Below are 24,261 nucleotides of genomic sequence, written 5' to 3'. Positions count from 1 at the left end.
CCAAGGGCTTGGTTTTTAAATACCAGTGTCTTGTCTTTTAAGATTTATTTTATTTTTATTGGAAAGTTAAATATACAGAGAGTAGGAAAGACAGAGAGGAAGATCTTCCAACCGATGATTCACTCCCCAAGTGACCACAACGGCCAGAGCTGCACTGATCAGAAGCCAGAAGCCAGAAGCCAGGAGCCAGGAGCCTCTTCCAGGTCTCCCACATGGGTGCAGGTTCCCAAGTCCTTGGGCCATCCTCGACTGCTTTCCCAGGACACAAGCAGAGAGCTGGATGGGAAGTGGGGCCGCAGGGGTAAGAACTGGCGCCCATATGGGATCCTGGCGCATGCAAGGTGAGGATTTTAGCCACTAGGCTACCATGCTGAGCCCTCATTTTTTTTTTAAAAGTGGGGTTCTTTGAAGACATGATGCATTCCAAGGCAATAGATATACATATCTGTGCCAAAATAACCAAGGAAACGCTTAAAGACTAAGGGGATTGTCAGAAAATACAGGAGTCACCTTGAAGGGATCCCCAGTAATCAAATTTGGAACTACACAAGCCTCAAATATAATAGCGATTGTGATAAATTTTAAGAAATCAAATCGAAACATCCACGCATGAGTCCACAGTGATATAAAAGTACATAACAGAGACAACGTGGAAGGAAAGATCTTCTATACAGAAGAATGTCTGATGATAGCTACAGAAAGATGATTAAGGTTGCCATTCCCTTAGTGCACTAACTGATGCTGGTAGGGACCCTCAATAGACTCTAACATTTCTGAGAGACATACATGGGCACACAGATGTTCACAGTCTGATTATTTATTAACTATGCACAGAAACAAGTGCTTTACAATACTAAGATCTTGCAGAACCTTAGCAGCCAAGTGAGGCAAGTTTAGCATCCTGGATGAGGGGCAAACTGATGTTATGTCCCGCCTGGTGGGATATAATAGAAAATACATAGCACCGTTTTATGTAGAAACCTTGCACACTATTTTGACTGAGCAGAGAATTGGACATTCAAAATTTGGGTCCTTCTACAAGGCACCTAGGTTAAGACTCTCAAAGCCCTCATCATGAATAACTACAATAAATGCATGGGGCTGAGACATGACCACTCACTGGACCCATGAACCAAGCCCAGTTTTTCACAACAATACATGATGGGGACAGTTTGGAGATAATAGAATTCTGAAAATGGGCTGGAAGATAATATCTATTTAAATGAACAAAGCTCAACTGTCGTAGTGTATTTCAGTCTTAAGAATGCTTGAAACACATCAAAATACATGATTTCAACTCACCTCCCCAGAGATATAAAATTCATTCCTGTTATATTCAGGAAACAAGTGAAAAAACTGATTTAGAGCACTGTAAGAAAAAAGGACAATAATAAAAATTAATCAAGAAACTGAATCAGGAGCATTTCACATTATGTTCCCACCTCTAACCCCTTGGAATTGGATCTCCCAGCTGAAATAAGAAACCCTTGTGCTGTGAGCTTCTGTAGGACACTGTCTCTCTCTCCTGTGCATAATAACACACATCTCTCAGAAGGTCAGAAAGCACCTGTGGGCCTTCTGTGAGACTGCAAAGTCATCCAAGTGGGCCATTAAGACTGAGTGCATGCATAGTCTGGTTTCTCTTCAGATCATATAAATTTTTCACCTTTTACTAAAGACTGAGTGCATGTCTGTGTTTTGGGGTGGCTAACTTGGAACACTGAGCTATGGAGGGTATTTGAAGTAAAGGATACTGAACTGCTATTATTCAGTGGGTCTCAGAGGTGTCTTTGCAAACCTTATGACCCTTTGCAAAACTTTGAACTGAGGTGAAGAGAACCCTACTTGCTTACCAATTCCTACTGTGGGAACGCTAAACATTTCTAAATGGGCTTCCAGAAAATCAGGATCTTAGTGACTTCATGAACAGGAAAGCTCCATGACACCTAGCATCTCATGGGAAACCAATGAATGGGTGGTGAAGTAAACCTACAGTTTCCTCCCAGGCTCAAAAAAGTCAAATTTAGCAAAGAATGCTAACAGCCACTACAGTGAGCTATGCAGACTGAAGGAATTATTTCATAACCATCAGGAAAGGCATGGATTTTTGAATGACTCTCTACTTGATCAAAACCTTTCAAAAATGTCTTGTGCAACTCAGACGTTCTGTGAGTGTGGTGACCCAGCTTTCCAGGCCTGAGAGGCTGGGGATGGTTGCATCCCAGCTCCCTGCAGAGGGAAGAAAAGCCATGAGCCATCAGGGAAGATGAAAGGCACCGAGAATCTGAAAGCCCAGGGGGAAGGAAAAGTTCAAGGGTTACAGAGAGGCAAACTTGGGTCACATCTATTTCAATAGCCATAATGCTGGCTATACTTAATTTTCAAAGGCTCCATAAAAATTAGCCCAGAAACACGACAGAGAGTTTTGGCATAGTTGTCTATTATTTATAGTAGCCTTTGTAGCAACCCAATCTGGGAAGCTGCGTTTTATAACTTCCATGTTAACAGTGGCAGTGAGCTGGCTTCAGAGTCGAGATAAAAATAGGTCTCCTTCTCCACCCTTCCCTCCGCAACTTCCAGGCTGAATTGACTTCCTTTCTACTCTTCCTGCTTATTGGAAAGGCGAGAAATATCACAAGAAATATCAGGCCAGCCTTGTTCTCTGGCTAGATGTCTGTTTCCTTGTCGCATCTACTGGGAGAGTCACTGGAGTTGCCAGATTCAGCAAATTAAAAATGCAAAATGTTCAATTAAATTTGAACTACAGATGAAAAAAAATATTACAGTCATGGTGGTACCAAATATTACATGGAATAGACTTCCATTAAAAATTTTTGTTATGAATTGCTTATCTGAAATTTGAATCTAACTTGGCATTTTTACTTTATCTGGCAAACTTATCTGCAGGAAAGAATTGCTCAGGATAATTCTGACTTCAAAATGTTAAGATTCTGTAGCTATAAAGTTTCCAAGGCATTTGTTCATTTAATTATATTTTAATCAATGCCTGTTATATGGTAAGGATCTACTGTAAAATTGGAATCTAGAATCATGTTCCCCTGAAATTTCAAATTTTAAAGACAGAATTGCTGAAAGACACACTATGCAACATGCAAGTATGTGCATGTGCCTGAGTGTGTGCATGCATACACACACACACACACGTGCCCTCCAAGCAGGTACAAAAGCCACCTAGCATGAGCGGCAGCCCTCTGCCAGACAGCTGCATTTGGCAACGTTGCAGCAGGATGCCAAGGATTTGTCTCACAGATCCACAAAAGGATAGCAGAGAAGAATGTCTAGGAGGAAGGTATTCCTCAGATCATTTTTTTTTTTTTGAAAAAGCAAGTTGGGTTATGCAGGGCGGAGAAGGTGGGGAGGCGGGAAGGGACCACCAGGTCCTGTAGACTCTCAGTCAGCACTGGGATTCAGTACTAAGGGAGTCAGAATCACAGTCCACACAAAGGACATTCAGCAGCATGGAGGTGTGATTCCCCTAAGCAGAAACCCCAGGCAAGCACCCACCGAGCAGGTGGAGCTACAGAGGACTGAGGTGCCTTGGCCACAGAGACCATGGTGGTACAAGAGGGGAGCCTCTAAACACTCGTCCCACGCGGACAGTATCCGGGCCATGGTCTTCTCTGTCTTGCGTGGATCGCAGCACCCGCCTGGCTGTGACACCCACTTCACTTAGACAAACGTCATTTCCCATCACACTCCAGCACAGACAGTGGAACTACAGCAGCACCCCCACTTGGCTGCTAAGAAAGTTGGATCAGGTGCATGACTGGATGGCAGGCACTCAGAGAGCAGGGGCTCTAGGTAGAGGGAATCAACTTATGGATGCCACGGTGCTGAAATAATTCTGCAGAGTGCTCAGATAGAGGAGGTAGGGTTGGGTTTGTTAAATACACTGCGAGGCAGCAGCAGCGGGCAGTCAGGACAGTGAGAGGTTACTAGCTGCTGGACACAACGGACAGCTAAAAGCTGTCACCTGCTGAGATAGGTACCAAACACTGGGGCAGGGAAGACTGCCGCCATTGACTAGGGGCCTTTTCTGTCACTCCTGAGTCCCTCGTTGCTAGGGATTTTCTCTTGTGACTTCATTACTGCTAGGTGCCCAGGTGACCTCTGCCCTTCAGGCACTGTGCACTGTTATGTCGTCAGCACTGACAACAGCACTCTGCACATGTCGGGCCACCCATCAACAGGAGGAGGAGAGCAGCTCCAGCTGGTCTACTCCAAGTCAAAGATAATAAAATAATGGTTTTTCAGTATTTTTTTTTCCTAAGCCAGTGGCTCTGCAGCCTCACAGCCCATTTCAAATAAGAAGCAAAGGATGAAATTATTATGTAAACACCATGTTAGCATGAGTGTTTCATTTCTAAACACAAAAGAAAGCATAAATGTGTCTGCAAAGGCACCTTCTCAGGACCAGGTGCTGTGTTAACAGTCACAGAGTCTGGATGGTCAGGAGAAGAAACACAGCTTTCCAAAGAAGATGGAAGACTGAACGTTACACCTGTAGAAGCTCACTCACAGGCTTCAAAGGGATCTTCTTATTGAAAATCCCAATGTGGAACCCTGGGGTTGGGGCTGAGTTACACAAGGAGAAGAATGGGATGAGCACTGATGAGCTATTTTTCAGTTCTAAGAGCCTGAAGCAAAAAAGAACTGAGACAGCTATAAACAATGGATGCTTTGAAATGAGCTCTCTTTACATGTCAGGCAAGAGGAGATGGGCCATAAGTCAGTGGCAAACACCCACATGTGGGGCCACTGGCTGCTGTCCCAATCTTTGGGAGGAAGGAGGGCGAAACAAGGAAGCAGCAGCAGAACGGTTGAGGCACTTTCTGCTAGTGGACTGATGCGTTTCCTTAACCCAGGACCTCTGCCCTCAGGGTGTCTGCTCAGTTAACAACTGGGCTTGTTTGGATTTAAGCCGGAAAAGGAGCTGGGGCTGGAGGAGGAGTGCGTTTCCAGTTGGAGGAATAGAAGAGTAACACAAGGGGAGCTTCAAAGAGCTCCTGGAAAACAGAGCTAAATGATATTTACTTTGGTACAAAAAAAGTTTTTGAAACCCAATGCATACAAATGGTCTCCTGAAAGTTCATGGGGTCTGCCTATTATGGAAAAAAAAAACTATGAATAAATTTAATCATGTTTTCCACTGCAAGAAACATCTTCCCATTCCACTTTTCATGAATTTTTGAAGTCCTCTTTTAAATGAGAGCTTGGGTCTGCTGTAATGGCAGTGGTCACAGTCCTGTTCCCACGGGAAGGAGTGGGGGACCGTCTGTGAGGACTCGGCTTCCGTATTTCCACGAGGCACTGCACCAGGAGGTTGACGTGTGGGTGCTGAAAACTGCACGGAGCTGTTTACACCCTGGCATGTGTGCAAAATGCAAATGGAGACGAACACTGTTGTATTCTGTGGGTCAACAGAGGGAGACAGACCTTTGGGGCAGGGGTGGGGGCAGGCTGAAAGCTGTGGTCAGAAGCTCTGACTTAGGTTAGACACACTTGGGGGTGGGCTGGCTTTGCTCACCCAGGATGCAGCAGAAGCCACTGAACTTTAGTGAAGGTGGGGGCTGGCCACCGGGGCACTTTCAGTGCGTTCCTGGGATACATAGTGGTGCCCTAGTGATTTGAAGGGACTCAGGAAATGACCCCTGGTGGTAATTTATAGACCGGAAAAATCTAGTGGTAAGAAAAGGTCACTCAACTTTTTAAAGAATGTACCCAAAATAGCTAAGATGGATGCAAGAAGAAGGAACGAAGAAACTAAGTGCGCACTGCTTGACCAGGCTTACACCCTCACAATTTTCCTCCTTTTTTTCCCTCACAAATGACATAGAAAATCTAATAAGTTAGATTTTTCCTTCATCTGACAAAAGTCAGAAGGCAAGCCAGGCTTTCAGCTTTGGAGAGTCATGAAGGAGAGATGAAAAGAGGACTCCTAGGAAAGGAGGAGCAGCTATCTGAGCAGATGTCTCCCAGCAAATGCAAGCTAAGTGCATCTTCAGAACAGCAGCAGAACCCTGGCAGGCACCAGCCGGAACGCGCTGAGAAGTCATCTTCAGTGGAAAACTCCGGCTCTGCCTCCACTGCTTCTTAGAAGGGAGTGGTCTGCAACACAACCAGGATGCTCTGCTGCTCCTCGAGTTTTCTCTGGTGGCAGCTTGCAATATTCTCAATGATAAATGGAACAAAATGGAAACTGTGTGTACATGTACTTGTGCACTCCTGGTGTACAAACAGCCTTCAAAATTGAACTAATATTCATTTTCATGTAAATACTCCTCATATCCCTGGCTTATATTGCTGATGAACTGTGGTCCTTTTATTTGTCGGACTCTGTATTTAGCAGAGCATTAAAAGCTCTGGCCTGTGATGTAAATTATTAAGAATGCTATCTCAACCATTTAAAAAAAATAATCAGTAATAATTGTCCTGTTGAGAAAGGAAAGTATTTGGCCTGCAGAGGCCCAAGAGAAAGAGCATTGTACCTGTATAAATCTTTTGCCACATCATCTTCATTCACTGCATAGCCGCGGCTGTCATGCGTGAAACTGAAGCCTGTGCCCACCTATGGGTGAAACAAATGAACACAGAGGCATGTACACAGGGAATCCCATGTGTCCTGGGTGTTTGGGGATGGATTCCAGGCAGAAGGGGACCTGATTCCAAAGCCAAGCCTTTGCCTTAGGGGCTTTGCTGTCACCTCCTGGGCCTCCTGTCATCCCCACAGGAGGAGACTAAGGCTCTCACCCCTCGCAAGCCCCCGTGGAACATCAGCACTGCAGAGGTCAGAGGTCGAGCTGTCCTCATTCCTCGGTGGGGACCCTGCCAGATGTTGACTCAAAACAGAATTCACCTCTGCCTGGACCCTGTGACCCTAAACTGTCTCCTCTCTGAAACCTGGGCGATGTGTGACTCTGGCCTAAGATGGAACCTGCTGGGCTGGAGACTGAAGGGAGTTGTTTGGGGGTTGTCTCTGCCCCTCCTCCCTTTTCCTCTTCTTTCCCTTTGCCTCCTCCTCTACTTTAGTTGTGAGAATTATGGTCATTAAGTCATTTTATCTTCAGTAGACAGGAGGGTTTTAAGATAATCAAGACTACTTTAAAACGACTGCTTCCTTGTACTCAGAAGTTCATGGGCCACGAGGCTGTAAATCAAAAGCAGCAGCTACGGAGCTAGGCTGCATCAGAGACTCCTCTGAGGAATGCTCTCCACAGCAGGCGTAAAGATGGGGGAGGAGGTTTGTTTGCTTTTCTAAATACCCACAGAGTAGTGCATTTAATTTCCTTGTACTTAAATAGGCAATTTACAGGCTAGGGGAAAAAGTGGCTGACAAAACATGGCAGAGTTTGGAAAAGCAGCGTGGACTTCCCCCTGCTCAGGTATTAATTTTCTCCTCTGTATCTTTTGAAGACAAATTTGGAGAACTTTGCAAGGAGAACATCATTTCTTGTTCCAAGAAGAGGCAGCCTGCTTACCTAGATAAGAGGGGGCTATTTTTCACCTCCTATATCTAGAACTCTGAGAGATTAGGAGTTCTGATATTAGACAATAATCTGATAGGAACCTATGCCAGCAAGTGGAAAATAATCCTTACCCTGATGAGGATTAAAACTCAGTGAACAGGCCATTTCAGAGTATTAACAATGAGGAAAGAAAGGGAAAAGAAAAATATCTCAAGCTCTGAGATGATGGTGCATGTTAATAAAAAAAATACATGGCAATATGATTTTTATTTGATGAACTAAATTCTATTTCAAAATGAAAAAAAAGCAGTTGATTTGAATGCACAGTCACATATCACTTGATGACAAGGATATGTTCTGAAACATGTGTTCTCGGGTGAATTGTTTATTGGATTACCATAAAACAGTGCAGGCACAAGCATCCAGCTGGCACGGCCCAGCACGCTCCTTGACTATCGCCTTTTGCTCCTGGCATGTGGACCTTTAGCACATGTTCTTGTACTGAACAATGCAGGTAACTGCACCACAATGGGAAATGTTTATGCAGCAAAGGAATGGGAAAAACACTAGACAACAGGAAATCTTCCAGTTCCATTATAACCATATGGGACTGCCTATATACAGGTGGTCTGTCACTGAAACATCAATAATAAGGAAGATAAAAGAGATCAACCAGGGCATTCCTGGGGGCATGCCACACTCACCGGATTATCAATGTAGAGCATGGATAATGTGGTGGTCCAAGGGAATTCTCTGGCACGCACTGCTCAAAGAGAGAAGGGGTCTGAGACAGAGGAGCTCACAAAGTCTTCCCCTGTGGCTCAGCTGTGCTCAGGAGCCCAGCACACCCACCTGCCCTCTGACCCTTGTTGCATCCTCATAGCTGGCAGCAGCAACAATTACAGCAATCCCTTCCCCGCCCCACCTCCTTTTTCTTATCCCAGACCACAGGGTTTCCACATCCAGGAGTATGCTTGGGGACAAACATCAGGCAATGGGTTCATGAAGAAATGCCTTCCAAGACTACCCATGGGTTCCATCCAACAACTCCACCCTGATGTCCCACACTCTGGAATCCTCTTCCTCCCATCTGACTAGGAAAGCAGCAGTTTCCACAACACTGGTTTGGAAGCTTCTATTCTGAGTCACACCCAGGCTCACACTCCAAATCTTCATGCAGGAAAAGTAAACAACTTCCCCAAAGTGAAAACAGGGGTGGCGGTAACCCTGGGTGACACCAGATGTCACTCACTCTCCATCTCTCCCTCCACCCACAGAGTTAGGATCAACCCACTCTCAGGTCATTAGAGTGACTGAACCATGAACTGTTGTTGGGTTCATGTGAAGAATCTGGGGGTATTATTCCACCCGTTAGTCCTGGGCAAGACTTCTCCTGAATAATAATCAACAGCAACTGCCTCTGTAAGCTGAGGATATTTGAGTCAGCGGCAGAGTTGGAGAAAACAGCTTACAACCTTTCCCCCAGATTGCCTAGGAGCAAGAGGCCCCATCCACACATCCTCCACTGGTGCCTCCTGCTGGAACAGATGTTCCCAGAAACGCATGGTTTTCTCATGTGGAACTGCTAAGCTATTCCCAGCAGCCCCACGGTCACTTTAAGATGGCTTGGTAGTAGATACAAGGCTGGGATGAGGAATTTCCCATGGGAAAACAGGCAATACTTACAGGTCATGTTCTTCAAGACGATGTATGGCCCATGTTCCACAAACAGCCCAAACATAGATGAACCTCCTGGCCCACCCTGGAGCCAGAGAACTACTGGGGCATCCTCTGGCTGTATCTGGAGGGAACAGAGACACCAGTGACCACTCAGGACCCTCTCCTTCCTGAGGCTGTGAGTGGTGCCCCAAGAAACTGTCTCAAGCCCTCTCTATTCTCTAAGACCTTGACTAAACCCCAGCAATCCTTCGGAGCCCCTAGCCAACACTCTGCCCCCGAAACCAAGTCCCTGCATGGATCTACTTCCACCTAGGAAGTGCATCTAGGGTAGGACTTATCCATCTGACATGAGCATCCATCCCCAACAGAGGCACAACAAAGAATCCATTCTCTTCAGTTTTCCCCCACTCAACTTTTCAAACTGCCCTTCAGATGTTATTTGTGTTTAAAAAAAAAAGTGCCCACAGGGACCAGAGCAGCTTCTTTCACCGTGGGGTTGTGGAAAGCTGAGACAGAGATATTAAAGAGTCATTCAGTCAATGTAAATAACAAGAAAACCCTTCCCAAGGAGTGCCTTTATTAGCAGATGTGGGGCAACAACCAGAGAGTTGCTGGCAGGACTGCCATGTGGAGAACCAATCCCCAGCAGCACTGTCACTTCCATGACACGGGCCTCTTCATTCTTTCATTTAACACATGTTTGTTGAGTACCTAGCAGAGCCAGGCACAACTCTGAGGATTACATACGTGGTAGTGCAGAAAATGAGGAAAGAAAAGGCTTCTCAAGAAGCCTTAATAACGTGGAATATATAATGAGTCAGTGGATAAATGAATACATATGATGATGAGTGAAGGGAAATGGCAATAGGGGGATGTGATGAGAGTCATGAGAGTGCAGAAGTGGAGAGGATCACTCCAGGCTGGGGCAGCAGAAAAGATGTCACTGACATTGTGAGAGCCAAGCCAGGACTTGCAGGCTGGGAAGGACCCAGGCACGAGGAGGGCCAAGGAGCTGGCTGCCGATGGAGAGGCAGGGCAGGGGCAAATCCCCATGACAAGGATAGGAAGAACCAGGTGTCGGGGAGCACAGCCTTACCACATACCTGGCAGGGCCCCTGGCAAGAGGCTCTGCTCGGCCTGAACTCAGCTCAGAAGACAGTAGCATAGGCCCTCGCTGGATGTCATGGCTCACTAGCCGATGAGTCTGTGTGATTCAGGAAGCAAGATCCTACTGCTTCAGCCCAAAACAAAGGGCAGCGAAGTCTCATGTGGCCAGGTAGTGCTTTACAACTGAGGAGTCTTGGGCAGGACCGAGGGCAAGGCTCCACCTGCTAGCTGTGTCACACAGCAAGATCAACTCATGAGAACGTGGTCGGCATCCCCACCCCCCAAGAAGCCTAAGGGAGAGCAGACAGGATGAGTTTCAACCATCACAACGAGGGTGAGGGGAATGGAGAGTGTGGGGCAGAGAAGGGCTTCGCATCTCCAGTCACTGAAAGTCAGTGTGGGTATCCCTGAACAGCTCCACCCACAAAGGATGGGAGACTGCCGTGGGCTGGGGCAGAGGAGGTGGTGGAACAGAATGTGTTGACAGACTGGCTGCAAGGGGGCCGTCTCAAGAGCACTGAGAAAGTCTGTGGCAGCTCATGGGACCATGCCTAGTGTAGGATAAAGCACAAGGAACACAAATGATGACTGTAATGGGAGAAAACAGGCCACCCTTCAGGCACGGTTGTTGCTCCAAGAGTCAGCACAGCACAACTGACTGAGTGTGCAAACTCTTGTCCCCAGATCCAGGCTTTCCTCCTCACTGGTTGTGAGAGGTGGGGCAAGCTGGGCCTGTGTCCCACCTGTATGATGGAGAGCAGTAACAGCACCTGCACGGTATGGCTGTGGTGGGGATGAAGTGAGACTGCTCTTCCTAAAGCCCAGCAGGTGGCATGCAGTAACCTATCTGTCCATGTCAGCTCCTGCGCTCCTGCTACAACAGCTGAACACTTAGGAATTTGTAAATGGTTTCACTGCAGACCATGCAGATATATGAGAATGGGAAAGTGGGTTTTTTTGCTGGTTTTCCTTGCTCCTTGGATACGTATCTTCATGGTCAGTTTTGCACCAAGTAGTCCTCCTGCCTCTGGTATTTAAATGTCCATGAACCAGCTATGAGAATAAGAGCTGGCTGAGAGGCTGACATACGAAAATTAAAGCCAAAGGCAATTTTCGTTCTGACGAGTTTAAAGCATCTGTATTTCATCTCCAAGTGCCTGCATTCAGTGCTTGACTCCAGTTTTCTGCCAGGGCAAATGCTCGGAGGCAGTAGCGACAGCTCCAGGAATTGGGTCCTTGCCACCCAGGACCCAGGAGATCTGGTCTGTACTCATGGTACTGGCTGGCTCTGGCTCTGACCCAGAATCTGTAGGAGTTTGGGGAATGAATCAATGGATGGAAGAGCTCTTTCTGTCTCTTGAATAAATTATTTTTAAAAAATAATAATGAAGATGTGGGGCCAGTATTGTGGCACAGTAAATTCAGCTGCCACTTGCAATGCCAGCATTACAGCATCAGAGCAAACCCTGGATGCTCCATTTCTCACCCAGTTTCCTGCTAATGCACCTAGGAAAGCAACAGAGGATGGCCCAAGTGCCTGGACCATCGCCACCCAGGTGTGAGACGGGCATGGAACTCCTGGCTTCTGGTGTAAGCCTGGCCATAACAATCTGTTGTAGCTAGTTAGGGAGTGAATCAAGTAGGTATGAGATCCCCTTCTTTCTTTGCCTTTCAAGTAAATACGTAAACCATTAAAAAAAAAAAGATGTGAGGGAGCAGAGTGAGCCCTGGAGTTGGGAGCCAAGTGGCCCTGGCTCTACCTGGCCACACAGTAGCTGTGACACCCTGGCACTCAGTCTCCTCCTGCCCTGAGTTTCTCTACTGGGCAAATGGCTGTAATGCCTCCTTCCCAGGCTTGCCCGAAGGCTCTGAGAAAAGGCATATGAAACAATAGACTCTAATGTGTGAAATACTCATAAGCATAACCAGCTCTGTCCCAACCTGCCTGTATCCCCAGCTTATTTCTTGCTCAAACACGTGATTTTTACCTCCTCTTCCTTGTTATCTGATACCACTCCCCAGGGCCATCTTCTCCCTGGACTCACTTGGCCATGGGAACAAATGGCATGCATCAGAGGTGAGTCAACCAGGGATGTGGATGAACATCTTCCCATCCACCTGTAGGGGAGAAGCCGTGCATTCACTAGCTTCCCACACCCTGCCCGCACTTCACTAACGTACACGTGAACCTGCCAAGGCCACAGTAAACCACAAGCAAGCCGGGGGGGGGGGGGGGTCTCAGCCTTGACCACACGTAAAAATAGTTTCAAGAGCTTTTGTAAAAATACTGCTCAGGCCCAAAGACTGTAACTGCCTGGGGAGACACAGGCCAGCCTCACTGCACATCTCCAGGAGCTCCCAGGTGGTTCTGCTGTGAATGGGGGACAGAGATCTGCAAGATAAATGGGATGTTGTTCTTCTGGACACCCCAGGCCTTTTGATCTCCACACTTCCTCCCCTGCCCTGCTCCGTCCTCTCCTGTGACCTGGCACAATGAGCAGGGCCTGAGGGCTCTCAGAAAAACAGTGTGACTCTGAGAGGCAGCACTATAAAGTCAAGCCAAATGCTGCTGGGGGTGGCAAACATCTTTGTTTTGCAATAGTAAAGCACAGGACCCCGCATTCTTGGAATGCCTCTATGAGAAGAGATCTGGGCACACACCTCCTGCCTCAGCTGACCTGGCTCCTCGCGGGCACTTCTCTGAAGCACATGAGTGAGGCTCAACAACCCTTGAAGAAGCCTGTTTGGAAAGGAAACCGCCTGCAAACATCTTTCCACTTTGATGAGCCAACTAACCTGTGAACTAACATGACCCTTGTCTGGAAAGTTCCCTTAGCTAGCTCATGGACATCTGAACACAAAAGTCAGGCTCTAAGAAACATGCCGAAACTCCAACAGCCAATTGCGTCACAGCACACAGACTTAAACAGTATACTGTGTCATATAATATTAATTCTGTTCATAATAATGATGTGAAATGATTACAAAATAATTTTTAAAGAAACATAATCAGCTCTCAACCACAGATATGAAGCCTGTTCTCATTCCTTACCCTCTTCTTGGAAAAGAATAAATGTAAATGAAGCCATCCTGCCACCTAACTTGACCTACAGTGTTATAAAACTCAGGGCTTTAGAAATATTGATCAGGGCCCAGCACGATAGCTTAGTGACTAAAGTAGTCACCTTGGGCGCACCGGGATCCCATACGGGCACTGGTTCTGGTCCTGGGAGGGCAGTGGAGGACAGCCCAGGGCCTTGGGACCCTGCACCCGTGTGGGAGACCGGGAGGAGGCTCCTGGCTCCTGGCTTCGGACTGGCTCGGCTTTGGCCATTGTGGCCGCTTGGAGAGTAAACTATTGGAAGGAAGATCTTCCTCTCTATCTCCTCCTCTCTGTATGTCTGTTTTTCCAATAAGAATAAGTGGGTTTTTGAAAGAAAAAAAAAAGAAATACTGATCAAACTGAAGCTGCTCCTCAAGTATGTATGAAATAAGAGGATCTGAATTTCCCTAACTTTAAAAAAAATTTTAATTTTAAAAGTAATTTAATTTTAAAAAGTAATTTCCATAATAAAAAAATTTAAATAACTTTTAAAAAGTCTTTAAAAATTTTTTTATTATGGAAATTACTTTGAGGGTGGGGCCAGTGCCATGACATAGCAGGTGCCAGCATCCCACATGGGTGCCATTTGAGCCCTAGCTGTTCCATTTCTGGTCCAGCTCCCTTGATAAGGCAGCTGAGAAAGCAGTGGAGGATGGCCCACGTCCCTGCATCCTCATGAGAGACCCAGAGCAAGCTCCTGCTTATGGCTTCAGATCAGCTTGGCTCCAGCTGCTGCAGCCACCTGGGCAGTGAACCAACAGATGAGAATCCGGTAGACGGAATATAACTCTTCATTTTCTCTCCCTCTCTTTCTCTCTCTCTCTCTCTCTGCTTTTCCTCCTCTCTGCAACTCTGCATTTCAGATAAATAAGCAATCACGTAAGAGGTTTTCACCATGACTTTGTTGTTTCTCTGACATGGAATGCATGGGTCCCACATGGCACCCTGATTACTCCCCAACAAGTATTTACCTTAACAACATTTTATGTTTCCCAATTAAGGTTTTTTAAAACCCTCCTTCCCTTACCAATCACGTTTCCTGGAAGCAACTGGGGAAATACGTATTCTTCCAGATTTCTCCCTTCTCCGTGTCCACTAACGTAAATGTATGATACATTTTATAGATATTACATATATGCTACATATAAATCCTTATTTTTCTCCCCCAAAATATAGTCTATAGATAATTGTCTGTATTTACTTAATGTGCTGTGACATTTCTTTCTCTTTAGCCATCATCTGGCTGAATGCTCACCCTAACACTGAACACCAGCACAGAGCCCTGCCTAGGCCTATGGATGAACAGCACAGGAAGAACACATGACAGGTGACAGTGTGAGTCCTGGGGTCAGGCTGTTAAGGTCTGAGCGCCAACAAGGTGCGTTCATAGATGTGTGCCCATGAATCAACCCTCTGTGTCACAGGATCCTCGGCTTAGAACTGGAGGTAGGAACAACACCTGTCTCCTCAGGTGGGGTGTGTGGATCAGAGGCCATAGGTACATGCACAGCACTTAGTGCCCCTCAGTCAGTTAGCTCTGATTATTCGTCTGCTGGTGTGGGCAGACAGGCAATAACTAAGTAACTAGAAAAAAAAAAAGGATAGCATGAAAGAGCAATGGAGGGACACTATATGGAGCACCCAAACAGGGCTTAACCAGTAAACACCTGAAGTGAGTCCTGAAATATGAGTAATGTAAAAAAGTCAGATATTTCATGAAGAAAGACATTTAACCTCTGTTAATGGCATAGGTCAGAAGATGTAGCAAGAACTGATGATCAAAAATAAAGGACAAAGGAATCCAAAACATCCAAGTGAGCAGTCTCTCTCACAACAGAGGTGGGAGCACGCAGGACCCACTAACCTGAACCCCTAAGTGCCAATACAAAACAATCCATGGCTTGGCCTCAGAAGCCCTTTCGGCTCTTCTGGCGACCCCTGGTGGCCATTTCATGATCATGGCCGCTCTGCCGGCTGGGTGTGTTTCTGGAGGCGGGTTGTCCCTTCACCTGCGACACTCTACGGAACATTTCACAATTTTTCACATTACTGCATCTGCCGTGAAGGTGAGAAAATCTACTCAGTATCAAAGGATTGTCATTCAAGAAAAGTGAAACTCACTGACATCACCCATCTCCAGGTCGTGTTACCTACACTGTGAGGCTGCCTTGAAGCCTTCACCTGTGTCAAGCCCTCCCCCATCCCCGGAGCAACAGATCAACACAGTGGGGTGGGAGGCAGACACTAAGTATATGTCAGTCTCCGGACTCTCCAGTCACATGACTGCACAAGGCTGCTTCTGAAGGTATGCGGAAAACAGAATTAAAATACAAGGTTATTTTGGGGCCTTTGGTGGAAAAAATCCATGCACTTTTTATTCATCATGTCAATTTTTTAAAAATCTTTTGACTATCTCACCTATGTTACACGGAGGGCCTACCTGGGGTGACTCCAGAGAATGGCAGATCACCTTCACACGTGTTAGGGTGATGTTTCATACCAAGGAGTCATTAAAAGCAGACAGGCCTGTTCCAAGCCCCAAGCTAAAAGGATGTCTCCCTTCACCCCAATGCCAGAGACAACAGCCACGAACCCACCGACAGAGCTCAGGATGAGTCATGCAATTAGTAAATGAGCTACAGCCCTTTCCACCAATCTGTGTGCAGAGGCTGATTGTCTACTTGGCTTACGTAATGGGCTCTATCTTCATTGAAGCCATGAGTACTCCAGTAAGTGTCTTCCAATCCCCTCCAAGTATGTGAGAGTGGGCCCCTTTTCACCATCCAGATCCCAGTTTGGCTGGTACTTCAGTTGCCGCTCTAACGGTATTCATCAAGACAGAGCTTTTAATTTAAGGCTATTAGTTTTGTGACTAGAATTGCTAGTCACAATTGCTAGGAGTGACATTGTAATTCCACACACATGGTCCTAACATATATGTACAAGTTGCTTCAGACAGTCTAGCTTTCTCAACAGAACTTTACTTGGCGTGGTTAGGGTCAACCACTCACACATCTTCCTTTACTGAAAGCATCATAGGGATTACTGATGCTTTCAGATTTCTCTGTCAATTTATTTGAAAGGCAAGAGAAAGAGAGACAGCTCTTCCATCTGCTGGTTTACTTCCCAAATGTCTGCAACAACCAGGGCTGGTCCAGGCCGAAGCCAGGACCCTGGGACTCAATCCACGCCTCCCACAGGAGTGGCAGGGATCCAAGTACTTAAGCCACCATTTGCTGTCTCCCAGGGTGTGTGCATTAACAAGACACTGGACAGGAAGCAGAGGAGTCAGAATTCAAACCAGTCACTCAGAAACAGTATGTGGGACTGCAAGCTGCATCTTACCCACTGTGCCAAATGTTCATCCTAGATTTTTTTAAAAATATCTCCATCTCTTACTCATGTCTCACTGGCTTAGGAATTAGTTTATTTACTGAGGAAGCACACAGGGAAAGCTCCCACCTACTGGTGTGCTTCCTAAATGCCTTCAGGAGAAGTGCCAGGACTCAAACACAGGCACTCTTGCAGGGGACACAGGCTTTCCACTTGTTCACAGTGCCAGATACCCACCCTTTTCCAGATGTGTTGTTCCGGTTCCCTTCACCCTTCCCAAGCTCCCTGACTCAGATCAAGCTCTGACTTGGTCACCTGAGCCAGTAGAAGACTCTCTACCTTTCTTCTTTTGAAATCTGTCCAGCTCACATCCATGCTGTAAGAACTAAGCTCCATTCACCCCAGGAGAGGGCACATCGACCAAGTAGATATGTGACATGAGCCAACACACTCAGCCTTTGTGGACTGGGCAAAGGAAGGGTGTCTGATCCACACTGCTCCGTGCACACTGTGCCCTGAGGGGATGGGCTAACTCATCTCCTGTTCCAAGGATGAGGAAACCTGGAAGGACAGGCTGTTGTACTCAGTCACATGCCTGGAGAACCAACACATGCTCGTGTGCCAACAACAGGACGTAAGGTGAGCAATCCTGTGGGCAAAACAGCGCTGAGACAGGAAGGCTGCCTGATGGGGCTCCTGAGGCCCTTCCAGGTCCAGAAACCTCCTGCCTATGGTGAGCCCGAGACCACGCCTCCTGCCCAGGCAGGGGAGAAGGATGAGGAGTGGGGCAGCTGTACATTAGATTCCAATCAGAAGATGGGAACAACACAGTAATTTTTCCTTCTTCATTAGTGAAATGTCTGACTTGCAAACATTCACCTCTAATCCTGTACAGGAACCACTCTGGCCTCATCAGTGACTTTCAGTGAGAGTGAGGAGGGAACACCAATGGGACCTGCTCCCTTCTTCCCCTTTCCCCGCCTCATGTGGACCTGATGGAGAACATTCTGGACTGAAGGTCAGGGACCACAGGTGAGCAATCCTATAAATGGGGACAGGGCCCTGGCCAAGGCTGTGCTGTAAAGCTCACCACAGCGGGTGTGGCTGGGCAGTTCACTGGGTTGCATGGCTCCAAGCTGGCCAAACCAGTGTGAAGGCTACAGAGAAAGTAAGGCTGTCAGGGGCGTGCTCGCTAGCAAGGCCTGGGATGTGTGTGTCCATGTTGGAAGGGCAGCAATCAAGTGGTGAGCTGGACAAAGCTGAGGTCAGGGGCAGAAGAATGTCACTGGAGATTCCTTCACAAAAACTGACAGTCTGGGCAGCCAGAGTGAGAAAACAGACAAACCTAGGAGAGGGACCAGGAGGAGGAGAGCTCAAGTGGCGTCCCTCCTGCGCCCCCTACTGACAAAGCTTAATACAATGCTTGCTGCTTTAAGAACAATGCCTAAAGCTCTGTGATGGTGGAGCGGGGAAGTTGTGGAACAACAGCAGACACACACACACACACACACACACACACACACACACACACTATAGTGGTAGTCACCATTTCCATCCCATAGTTCAGGCAGTGGCTGACAGGTGTCACACGATCTCACAGCCATCACTCCAAAGTATAAGACAAGAGGGTGTGTTAATTACCTAATGCAGCATAACATCTCTCCAAAGCTGTGGCTAAAGACAGCAACAATCCCTTATCTCCCACGCTTTCTGTGGACTGGCAGTTTGGGAGTCTGACTGGGAGTTCTGGTCCAGGTTCTTCCACGAACTCATAATCAATATTGTCAGACGTGACTGGGGCTGGAAGAATGCCACCCCAGGGTGTGTGGACTAATGACTGGGAGGCCTCACTTTCTCTCCATGTGGCTCACCACCTCCATGTTAGTGTCCTCTCAGCATGGTATCTGGCTGCCCTTTGAATGAGGGGTTCAAAAGACCAAGGCCACCGCCACATGGCAGGTTGCTTTTGGAAGCCGTACAGTGCTGTGGTCATTTGACAGACAAGGGCACACAGATCACTCATGATGATCATGGAGGCTAACTCCGAGAGAGGCTACAAAGTCAAGGGCATGTTCTTTAACCCACTCCCTGATTTCTCTTTTTCCATAGGGAACAGACGCAAGCACACATTGTAGGCAAGATGATTGACAGCAGCACCTTTGAACGTAAGACTGAATGAAACATTGGAAATCAACCAGGTTGAACATCTTTCTATATCAGAAAACTGAGGCCCCAGGCATGTAAATGCCTTGTCCCAAGTTATACCAGCGACCATTGCAGACCTGAGATTAGAATTCTAACACCCCAACATCTAGGTCTTTGCTCCTAAAGGCAAGCCAATTTTAGGAGTCCTGAAAGCATTATGGAACGTGTTAAAATGAGGTCCTCCTGCTGATCTGTAGGATCAGAATTTCTAGCAGATGAGCTAATGCTGAGCTACAGGGTCTATCATGTTCTTAAAGCCTACCAAGTATTTCTGACAAGCAGCACCGAGCCTGGGAATCCATACTGCTATCATCCTAACCCTGTTCTTGAAGAAATTCAGACTCTTACCTAAGAGCACATGCTGAGCCCCAGTCAGCCTGAACTCCAGGCCCCCACTCTCAGGTTAAGCCATCTTGCTGGCTACCATGTACATTCTGAAACGTGCTCTTCACTTGCCAGGGTGGAACACCTTCTGCCAGGGTCAGAGGTATCAGAGTGGTCCACGGTGCATACCCTCTCCCTGGATGGTGGACAAATGTGCTTCGTTAACCGAATCCAGTGCAAGCTTGATTTTCCTGGCAACTGATTAGACAGGATCTGCACCTTGTGGGAGGGGCACCTACCTCCTCATCCATAGCTCCCAAGTTCCTTACGTTGCTTCACCACATTCTGGCCCTGGCGCCTGCTCAGTAGGATACTGACCGTTCACCATCATGACACTCAAATGCCAGGAATCTTGGCCATTCTGCTTGTTCAGAAGAGCAAGACAAGGAGTCTGGGTCTAATTCCACATGCATTAGCATAGCACTCCATGGCATTCGAGCCTTCTGATCTGCACGTTTTGGCTAAGTACATTCAACAAATGACCTATATTTCCAGAGTCACAAGACACAGTCAAACACAGGGTATCTTCTCTCAAGAAGAAGGATGCTGATTTGAAAAACAATGATCTGTGTCCCTTCACTTTCTTTAATGTGACAAGTCCCAATTTCAGGGACCTGAACACAATGAAACTGCATTTCTGGCTGGTATTTAGGCTGTGCTCACTTGAAACTTCCTTCTATTTCCTGTCTTTTTTAGCCTCCAAAATCGGGACTGATTTGGCTCCATACAGTATTTGTGTTATTCATATCAAAAGTAATAATCATTATAGTGAAATAAGAACAATAAAACCACACTCAGGATACACCAGGTACAGTCTAATGGTATCACTGAATTATCACGTTCATCTCAAAACTATTGTCATAGTAACCATTTTTTAAAACAAGGAAACTTAAACTTGGAGACATTAACCACATGTCCAGAATTATTTTTACTTTAATCCCAGAGTGTCCAAGAAGCTGAGTTAAGTCACTATATATATTCTGGTACCTTCCATGATCACATAGATGACAGATAAGAGCAAAGAATACTAGGTCACAAACCTGGTTTCAAGTTCCATGTCTGCCGAATTCCAGCTGCAGAGCTTGGGGCTGACTGTTTGCTTTTTGTCATACGGTTTGCTTATAAAGCCTGCATCCTAATTTGTTTGCCAGGGGAAGCACTGACCAAGAAGATACCCACTGCTTAGCCCACAAGGTTCACTGAACAACAGCGTTTCCACTGGCCTCATTATAATTGTTATCCCTTGATGAATGCCTACTCATTTGGCAGATTGCACTCCCATTGCACAGCAAGTGCAGCTTCTGGAATCTATTATGCACTGATTTGTAGACAATAACAGGGGAGTCTCACAGAAACAACAGGAAAACAAAACTAATTTGAGAAACACCATCCCCTCAAAAAAATTACTCAGAGGATATTACAAGTGCAGAGCATCCTTCCTGGATCTCTTATTTTCTCTACCTTCAGGGTTTGTTTTCTTTTTTTCACCCCCAGGGATTATTTCCCTCCTGATGACACTATCCCACGCTTTCCTGTGTCAGACAGGGAACTAATATTTCTGTCACATGAACAGGGCCATGCCTCCTTTTGTTGTCCACTGTTCTCCCCACCCCCCTCATTCATTTGTCTCTTTCACCTGCACTGCTCTCTTCCCATAATTCACAGCTGGAAGCCTCAGAGATCTGGCTCTGTGGGTGAGCCTGGGGTAAGGAGGTCCTGGAATGAAGCAGCCTGGTTCCCACACGGTGACACCAGGGTGGGACACCACCTGTGCGTCCCTGCCCCTCTTCCCAGTGCAGCTTCATCTATCACTTCCCATAGAATGTCACGCACCCAGAGACTCTTCCTTGCTGCAGCAGCCTCATGGCCACGTACTCTGCAGTCATCACAGGATAAGCTTACAGCCAAAGGACTAGACTCCATAGCCCATGACCTGGCCACAACACTCACACAGCTAGGTTTCCAGTGAACAACTGAAGGAAACCCACAGCCACGCCCAACAACAGCTGCGCCAATGCTTCATTCAGGCTGGCAATCAAGAACACAGGAGGGATACTTGCACCCTTCCCGCCCCCCACCCAATAGCCATATAGCCCCAGGGCATCAGCTGTGTTCCAGAAAAGCAACTAAAAAGAGAAAAAAATGTGAGTTTTGGGGTTTTGTTTCTTTCTGATCACTTCCCTCATCAAACAAATTTCAGATGTCCATGAGGAACTCACCAGATCATAAACAGGGAACACAGCAGAACAGTATTTAAAAAGGGGGTGGGGGAATATGTTTCTCTGACTAAGGTAGAACTGGGCATGCAATAGGGGCCAGGGAAGAAGGGGCTGAGCCACATTCGGTAACAGGGAAACATGGGGCAGGACTGGGAAAACTGACACCCATTGTGCTGACTGCAACAGCTTCTCCAGCCCCTTTGCTAGTCCTCATCCCAGGGGCTTGCCCAGGACCACAATCCACCTCCAGCTGCTTTGCCTGCCCTAGCGGCCAGGAGCTGTGGGCACAGCACAGTGGCCTGCAGGCTGGAGGGCTGGCTTCCCAGCTCATGATCCACCTGGCAATTCTGCAACTTGCTGGTTTCTCCTATTGCACAAGCCTTCAGAATCCCTGGGGGAAGGCAGAGCTCATTCTTCCCCATGAGACAATTGCGTGAGAACATGTGGAGAGTCACTCCCACAGGCCAGTTTCTCAAGTCCTGCAAGGAATCCACCTGCAGAGCCTGCAAATCTGTTAGGCTATAGTGCAAAGGGTAATGAACGCTGCCAATCAGCTGGCCTCCGCAGAAGGAAGGGAGGCTGCCCTGGACTGCTTGGGCAGGTCCGGGGAACTCACTAGCTCCTTCAGAGTGGAGATGGAGGTGGCAGACGAGGGATAGAGAAGGCAGAGAGAGGTCACTGGCAGCCCCAGAGCAACACTGTGTGGCAAAGATTCACCTGGCAGGAGCAGGTACAGGCTCTGAAGACGGAGGTGGCAGTTAGGAGCCAAAGCCTGCGGGCAGCCTCTGGGAAGAGGCAGGAAGTGGGTTCTCACCGAGTGCCTTCAGAAGGACTCTGCCCTGCCGACCTCTTCATTTTCTCTGAGAGAGACTCGTGCAGGGACTTTGATCCACAGAGCTGTGAAACAACAAAGTCCGTGTGCTGCCATGCATGAAGTTTGTGGTCATTTGTTATGGCAGGAATACAGAACGAATAGGGAGCCCAGGGATCAATGACCATATCCAGTGACACTGAAAGATGTATTTTTAAAAAGGCCACATGCAGAGATTTCTGAAAGGCATTTAGTCTAAGACACTTCTGAAGAATACAAGACAAATTTCTGCCTGTTGGAATGAGGTCTTATTTCCCACACTGGATGTATATAGTTATACAGTTTTACTGAATAGCTTCCCATTTGTTTCCAGAGGTCCATGGCTCACCCTCTGACCCCAGCCCCGTTCCCTGGAAGGCAGCACGGCATCTTGTTCCCTCACCCTTTACTTTCCACCCATGGGAAGCACCTGCAGGAGACTGGAGGGCACTCACACTTAGGGGCTGACCTTGTACCTGTCCAGACCTGAAGGTGCACAGCTCCTTGCATGCTGCGTTCCAGGCATCCCATGCCATAGTAACCATGGACCAGGAGAGCCTTCAGAGAGGGAGTCCATCTGAACAGCACTATGAGCAAACCCACAAAACACCCGCAGCCCTCCACCATGTCTCCCACACCTCATCCTCACCCCACCCCACAACAGACAACTTTGGGGTGAATCATGCCAGGCCCCATGCTGCCTGGGTAAACAGAAATGAGAAAGTATAAAAAAGAATCAACTGTAACAACAGAAACAATTCAATGTGAAAATTGCCTAGGATTAAGCAGTTTATCCAGTTATTATTTATGCAGCCCTGCTAGATGCAAATGACATGCAAATAAAAATACCACCCTCCACAGGAATAGCTAGCTCATTCTCCGCTTTCTCTAGCTTCTTAAGTAAATCCAATTTGGAGAATGAAAACAGAAAATCATGCTGTGGTAGAATGAAATCTGCTCACGCATCTCGGCACCTCTACCAGTATCCTGAACTGCATCCCTAAGCTTAAGGTGTCTCATTTATTAAGAAATGTGTGGCCAGGATGAAGGCTGGCTAAACAGAATTTATAAACACCATGACTTAAATATGATATAGTGCCCAAGCTCATACAGGACTTGAAACTTTCAAAGTCATAAGCTAAGGGTTCTGAGAAAGTGGAAACAACCCAATTACAGTGTGTGAGGAGGTGTGCCCAAGGGAAGGTCCTTGGGACCCCGGGGTGTGCTCTGGAAGACAGTTCCTGCGAGGGGGTTGGTTAGAAGAGCCTGCCTCAGGACTAAGCATGTTCCTTGCCGTCTGCCTGCCATGCAGTCCTCCCCCCCAGCATGTTCCACCTTTGCCATCTGCCATCCTCACCAGGTGCTCCAATAATGGGGCTGCCTAATCCCAAATCATGAACCAAAACACACCTGTCTTTCCCAAGTAGCTTGTCTCGGCTATGCTGGAGTAGCAACAAAAGTCTGTCTTATGCAGAAAAAGACAAAGAAATACCCACATGTGTCTATTAGGACCAAACGTGAGTGACCCTTCTTCCAGGAAGCCACCCTAGATCAACCCTGCTGCCACTCCCTCCTCCCAAGGTCCACAGAGGCAGAGTTCAGTTCTCAACTCAGAATGGACTCCATGAGTGGATAGTGACTACATGAAGGAGCCCACCAACAGGGCCGCCAGGCGCGACGTCCTCGGACATGTGTTATCTGTTAACTGCAGGATTCACTCTCTCCTTCTCCCCACTGCGAGCCTCCATCAGCAACCCCAGGTCCACATATTTTTAGCAGGAAACAACAAGATAGGAAGAAGACAGTGGCAGGAAGAAGGTGGCAGTATTCGTCTTCCTCCTACGGCCACAAAGACTATAAAAGCTGGACTTCCCCTTACCCTACGAACATTTG

The 24,261-nt window shown here is 47.2% G+C and overlaps 1 protein-coding gene across 4 annotated transcripts in view; it reads right to left on the bottom strand.

Moving 5' to 3' along the window:
• Positions 1 to 24,261, bottom strand: part of CPVL (carboxypeptidase vitellogenic like) — a 126,635-nt gene that overhangs the window by 72,983 nt on the left and 29,391 nt on the right. For all 4 annotated transcript variants that reach the window (XM_012926139.2, XM_058678141.1, XM_058678140.1 and 1 more), the window contains 4 exons: positions 9,174 to 9,288; positions 8,192 to 8,250; positions 6,510 to 6,589; positions 1,303 to 1,369 (listed from right to left, as the gene is read on the bottom strand). In XM_012926139.2, the coding sequence (XP_012781593.2) occupies positions 1,303 to 1,369; positions 6,510 to 6,589; positions 8,192 to 8,250; positions 9,174 to 9,288 (321 nt within the window). The remainder of the gene's footprint in view (positions 1 to 1,302; positions 1,370 to 6,509; positions 6,590 to 8,191; positions 8,251 to 9,173; positions 9,289 to 24,261) is intronic.

This window comes from Ochotona princeps, chromosome 20 (genome assembly GCF_030435755.1).
Source record: "Ochotona princeps isolate mOchPri1 chromosome 20, mOchPri1.hap1, whole genome shotgun sequence".
Classification (NCBI taxonomy): domain Eukaryota; kingdom Metazoa; phylum Chordata; class Mammalia; order Lagomorpha; family Ochotonidae; genus Ochotona; species Ochotona princeps.
This window is presented reverse-complemented; position numbering and strand designations above follow the sequence as displayed.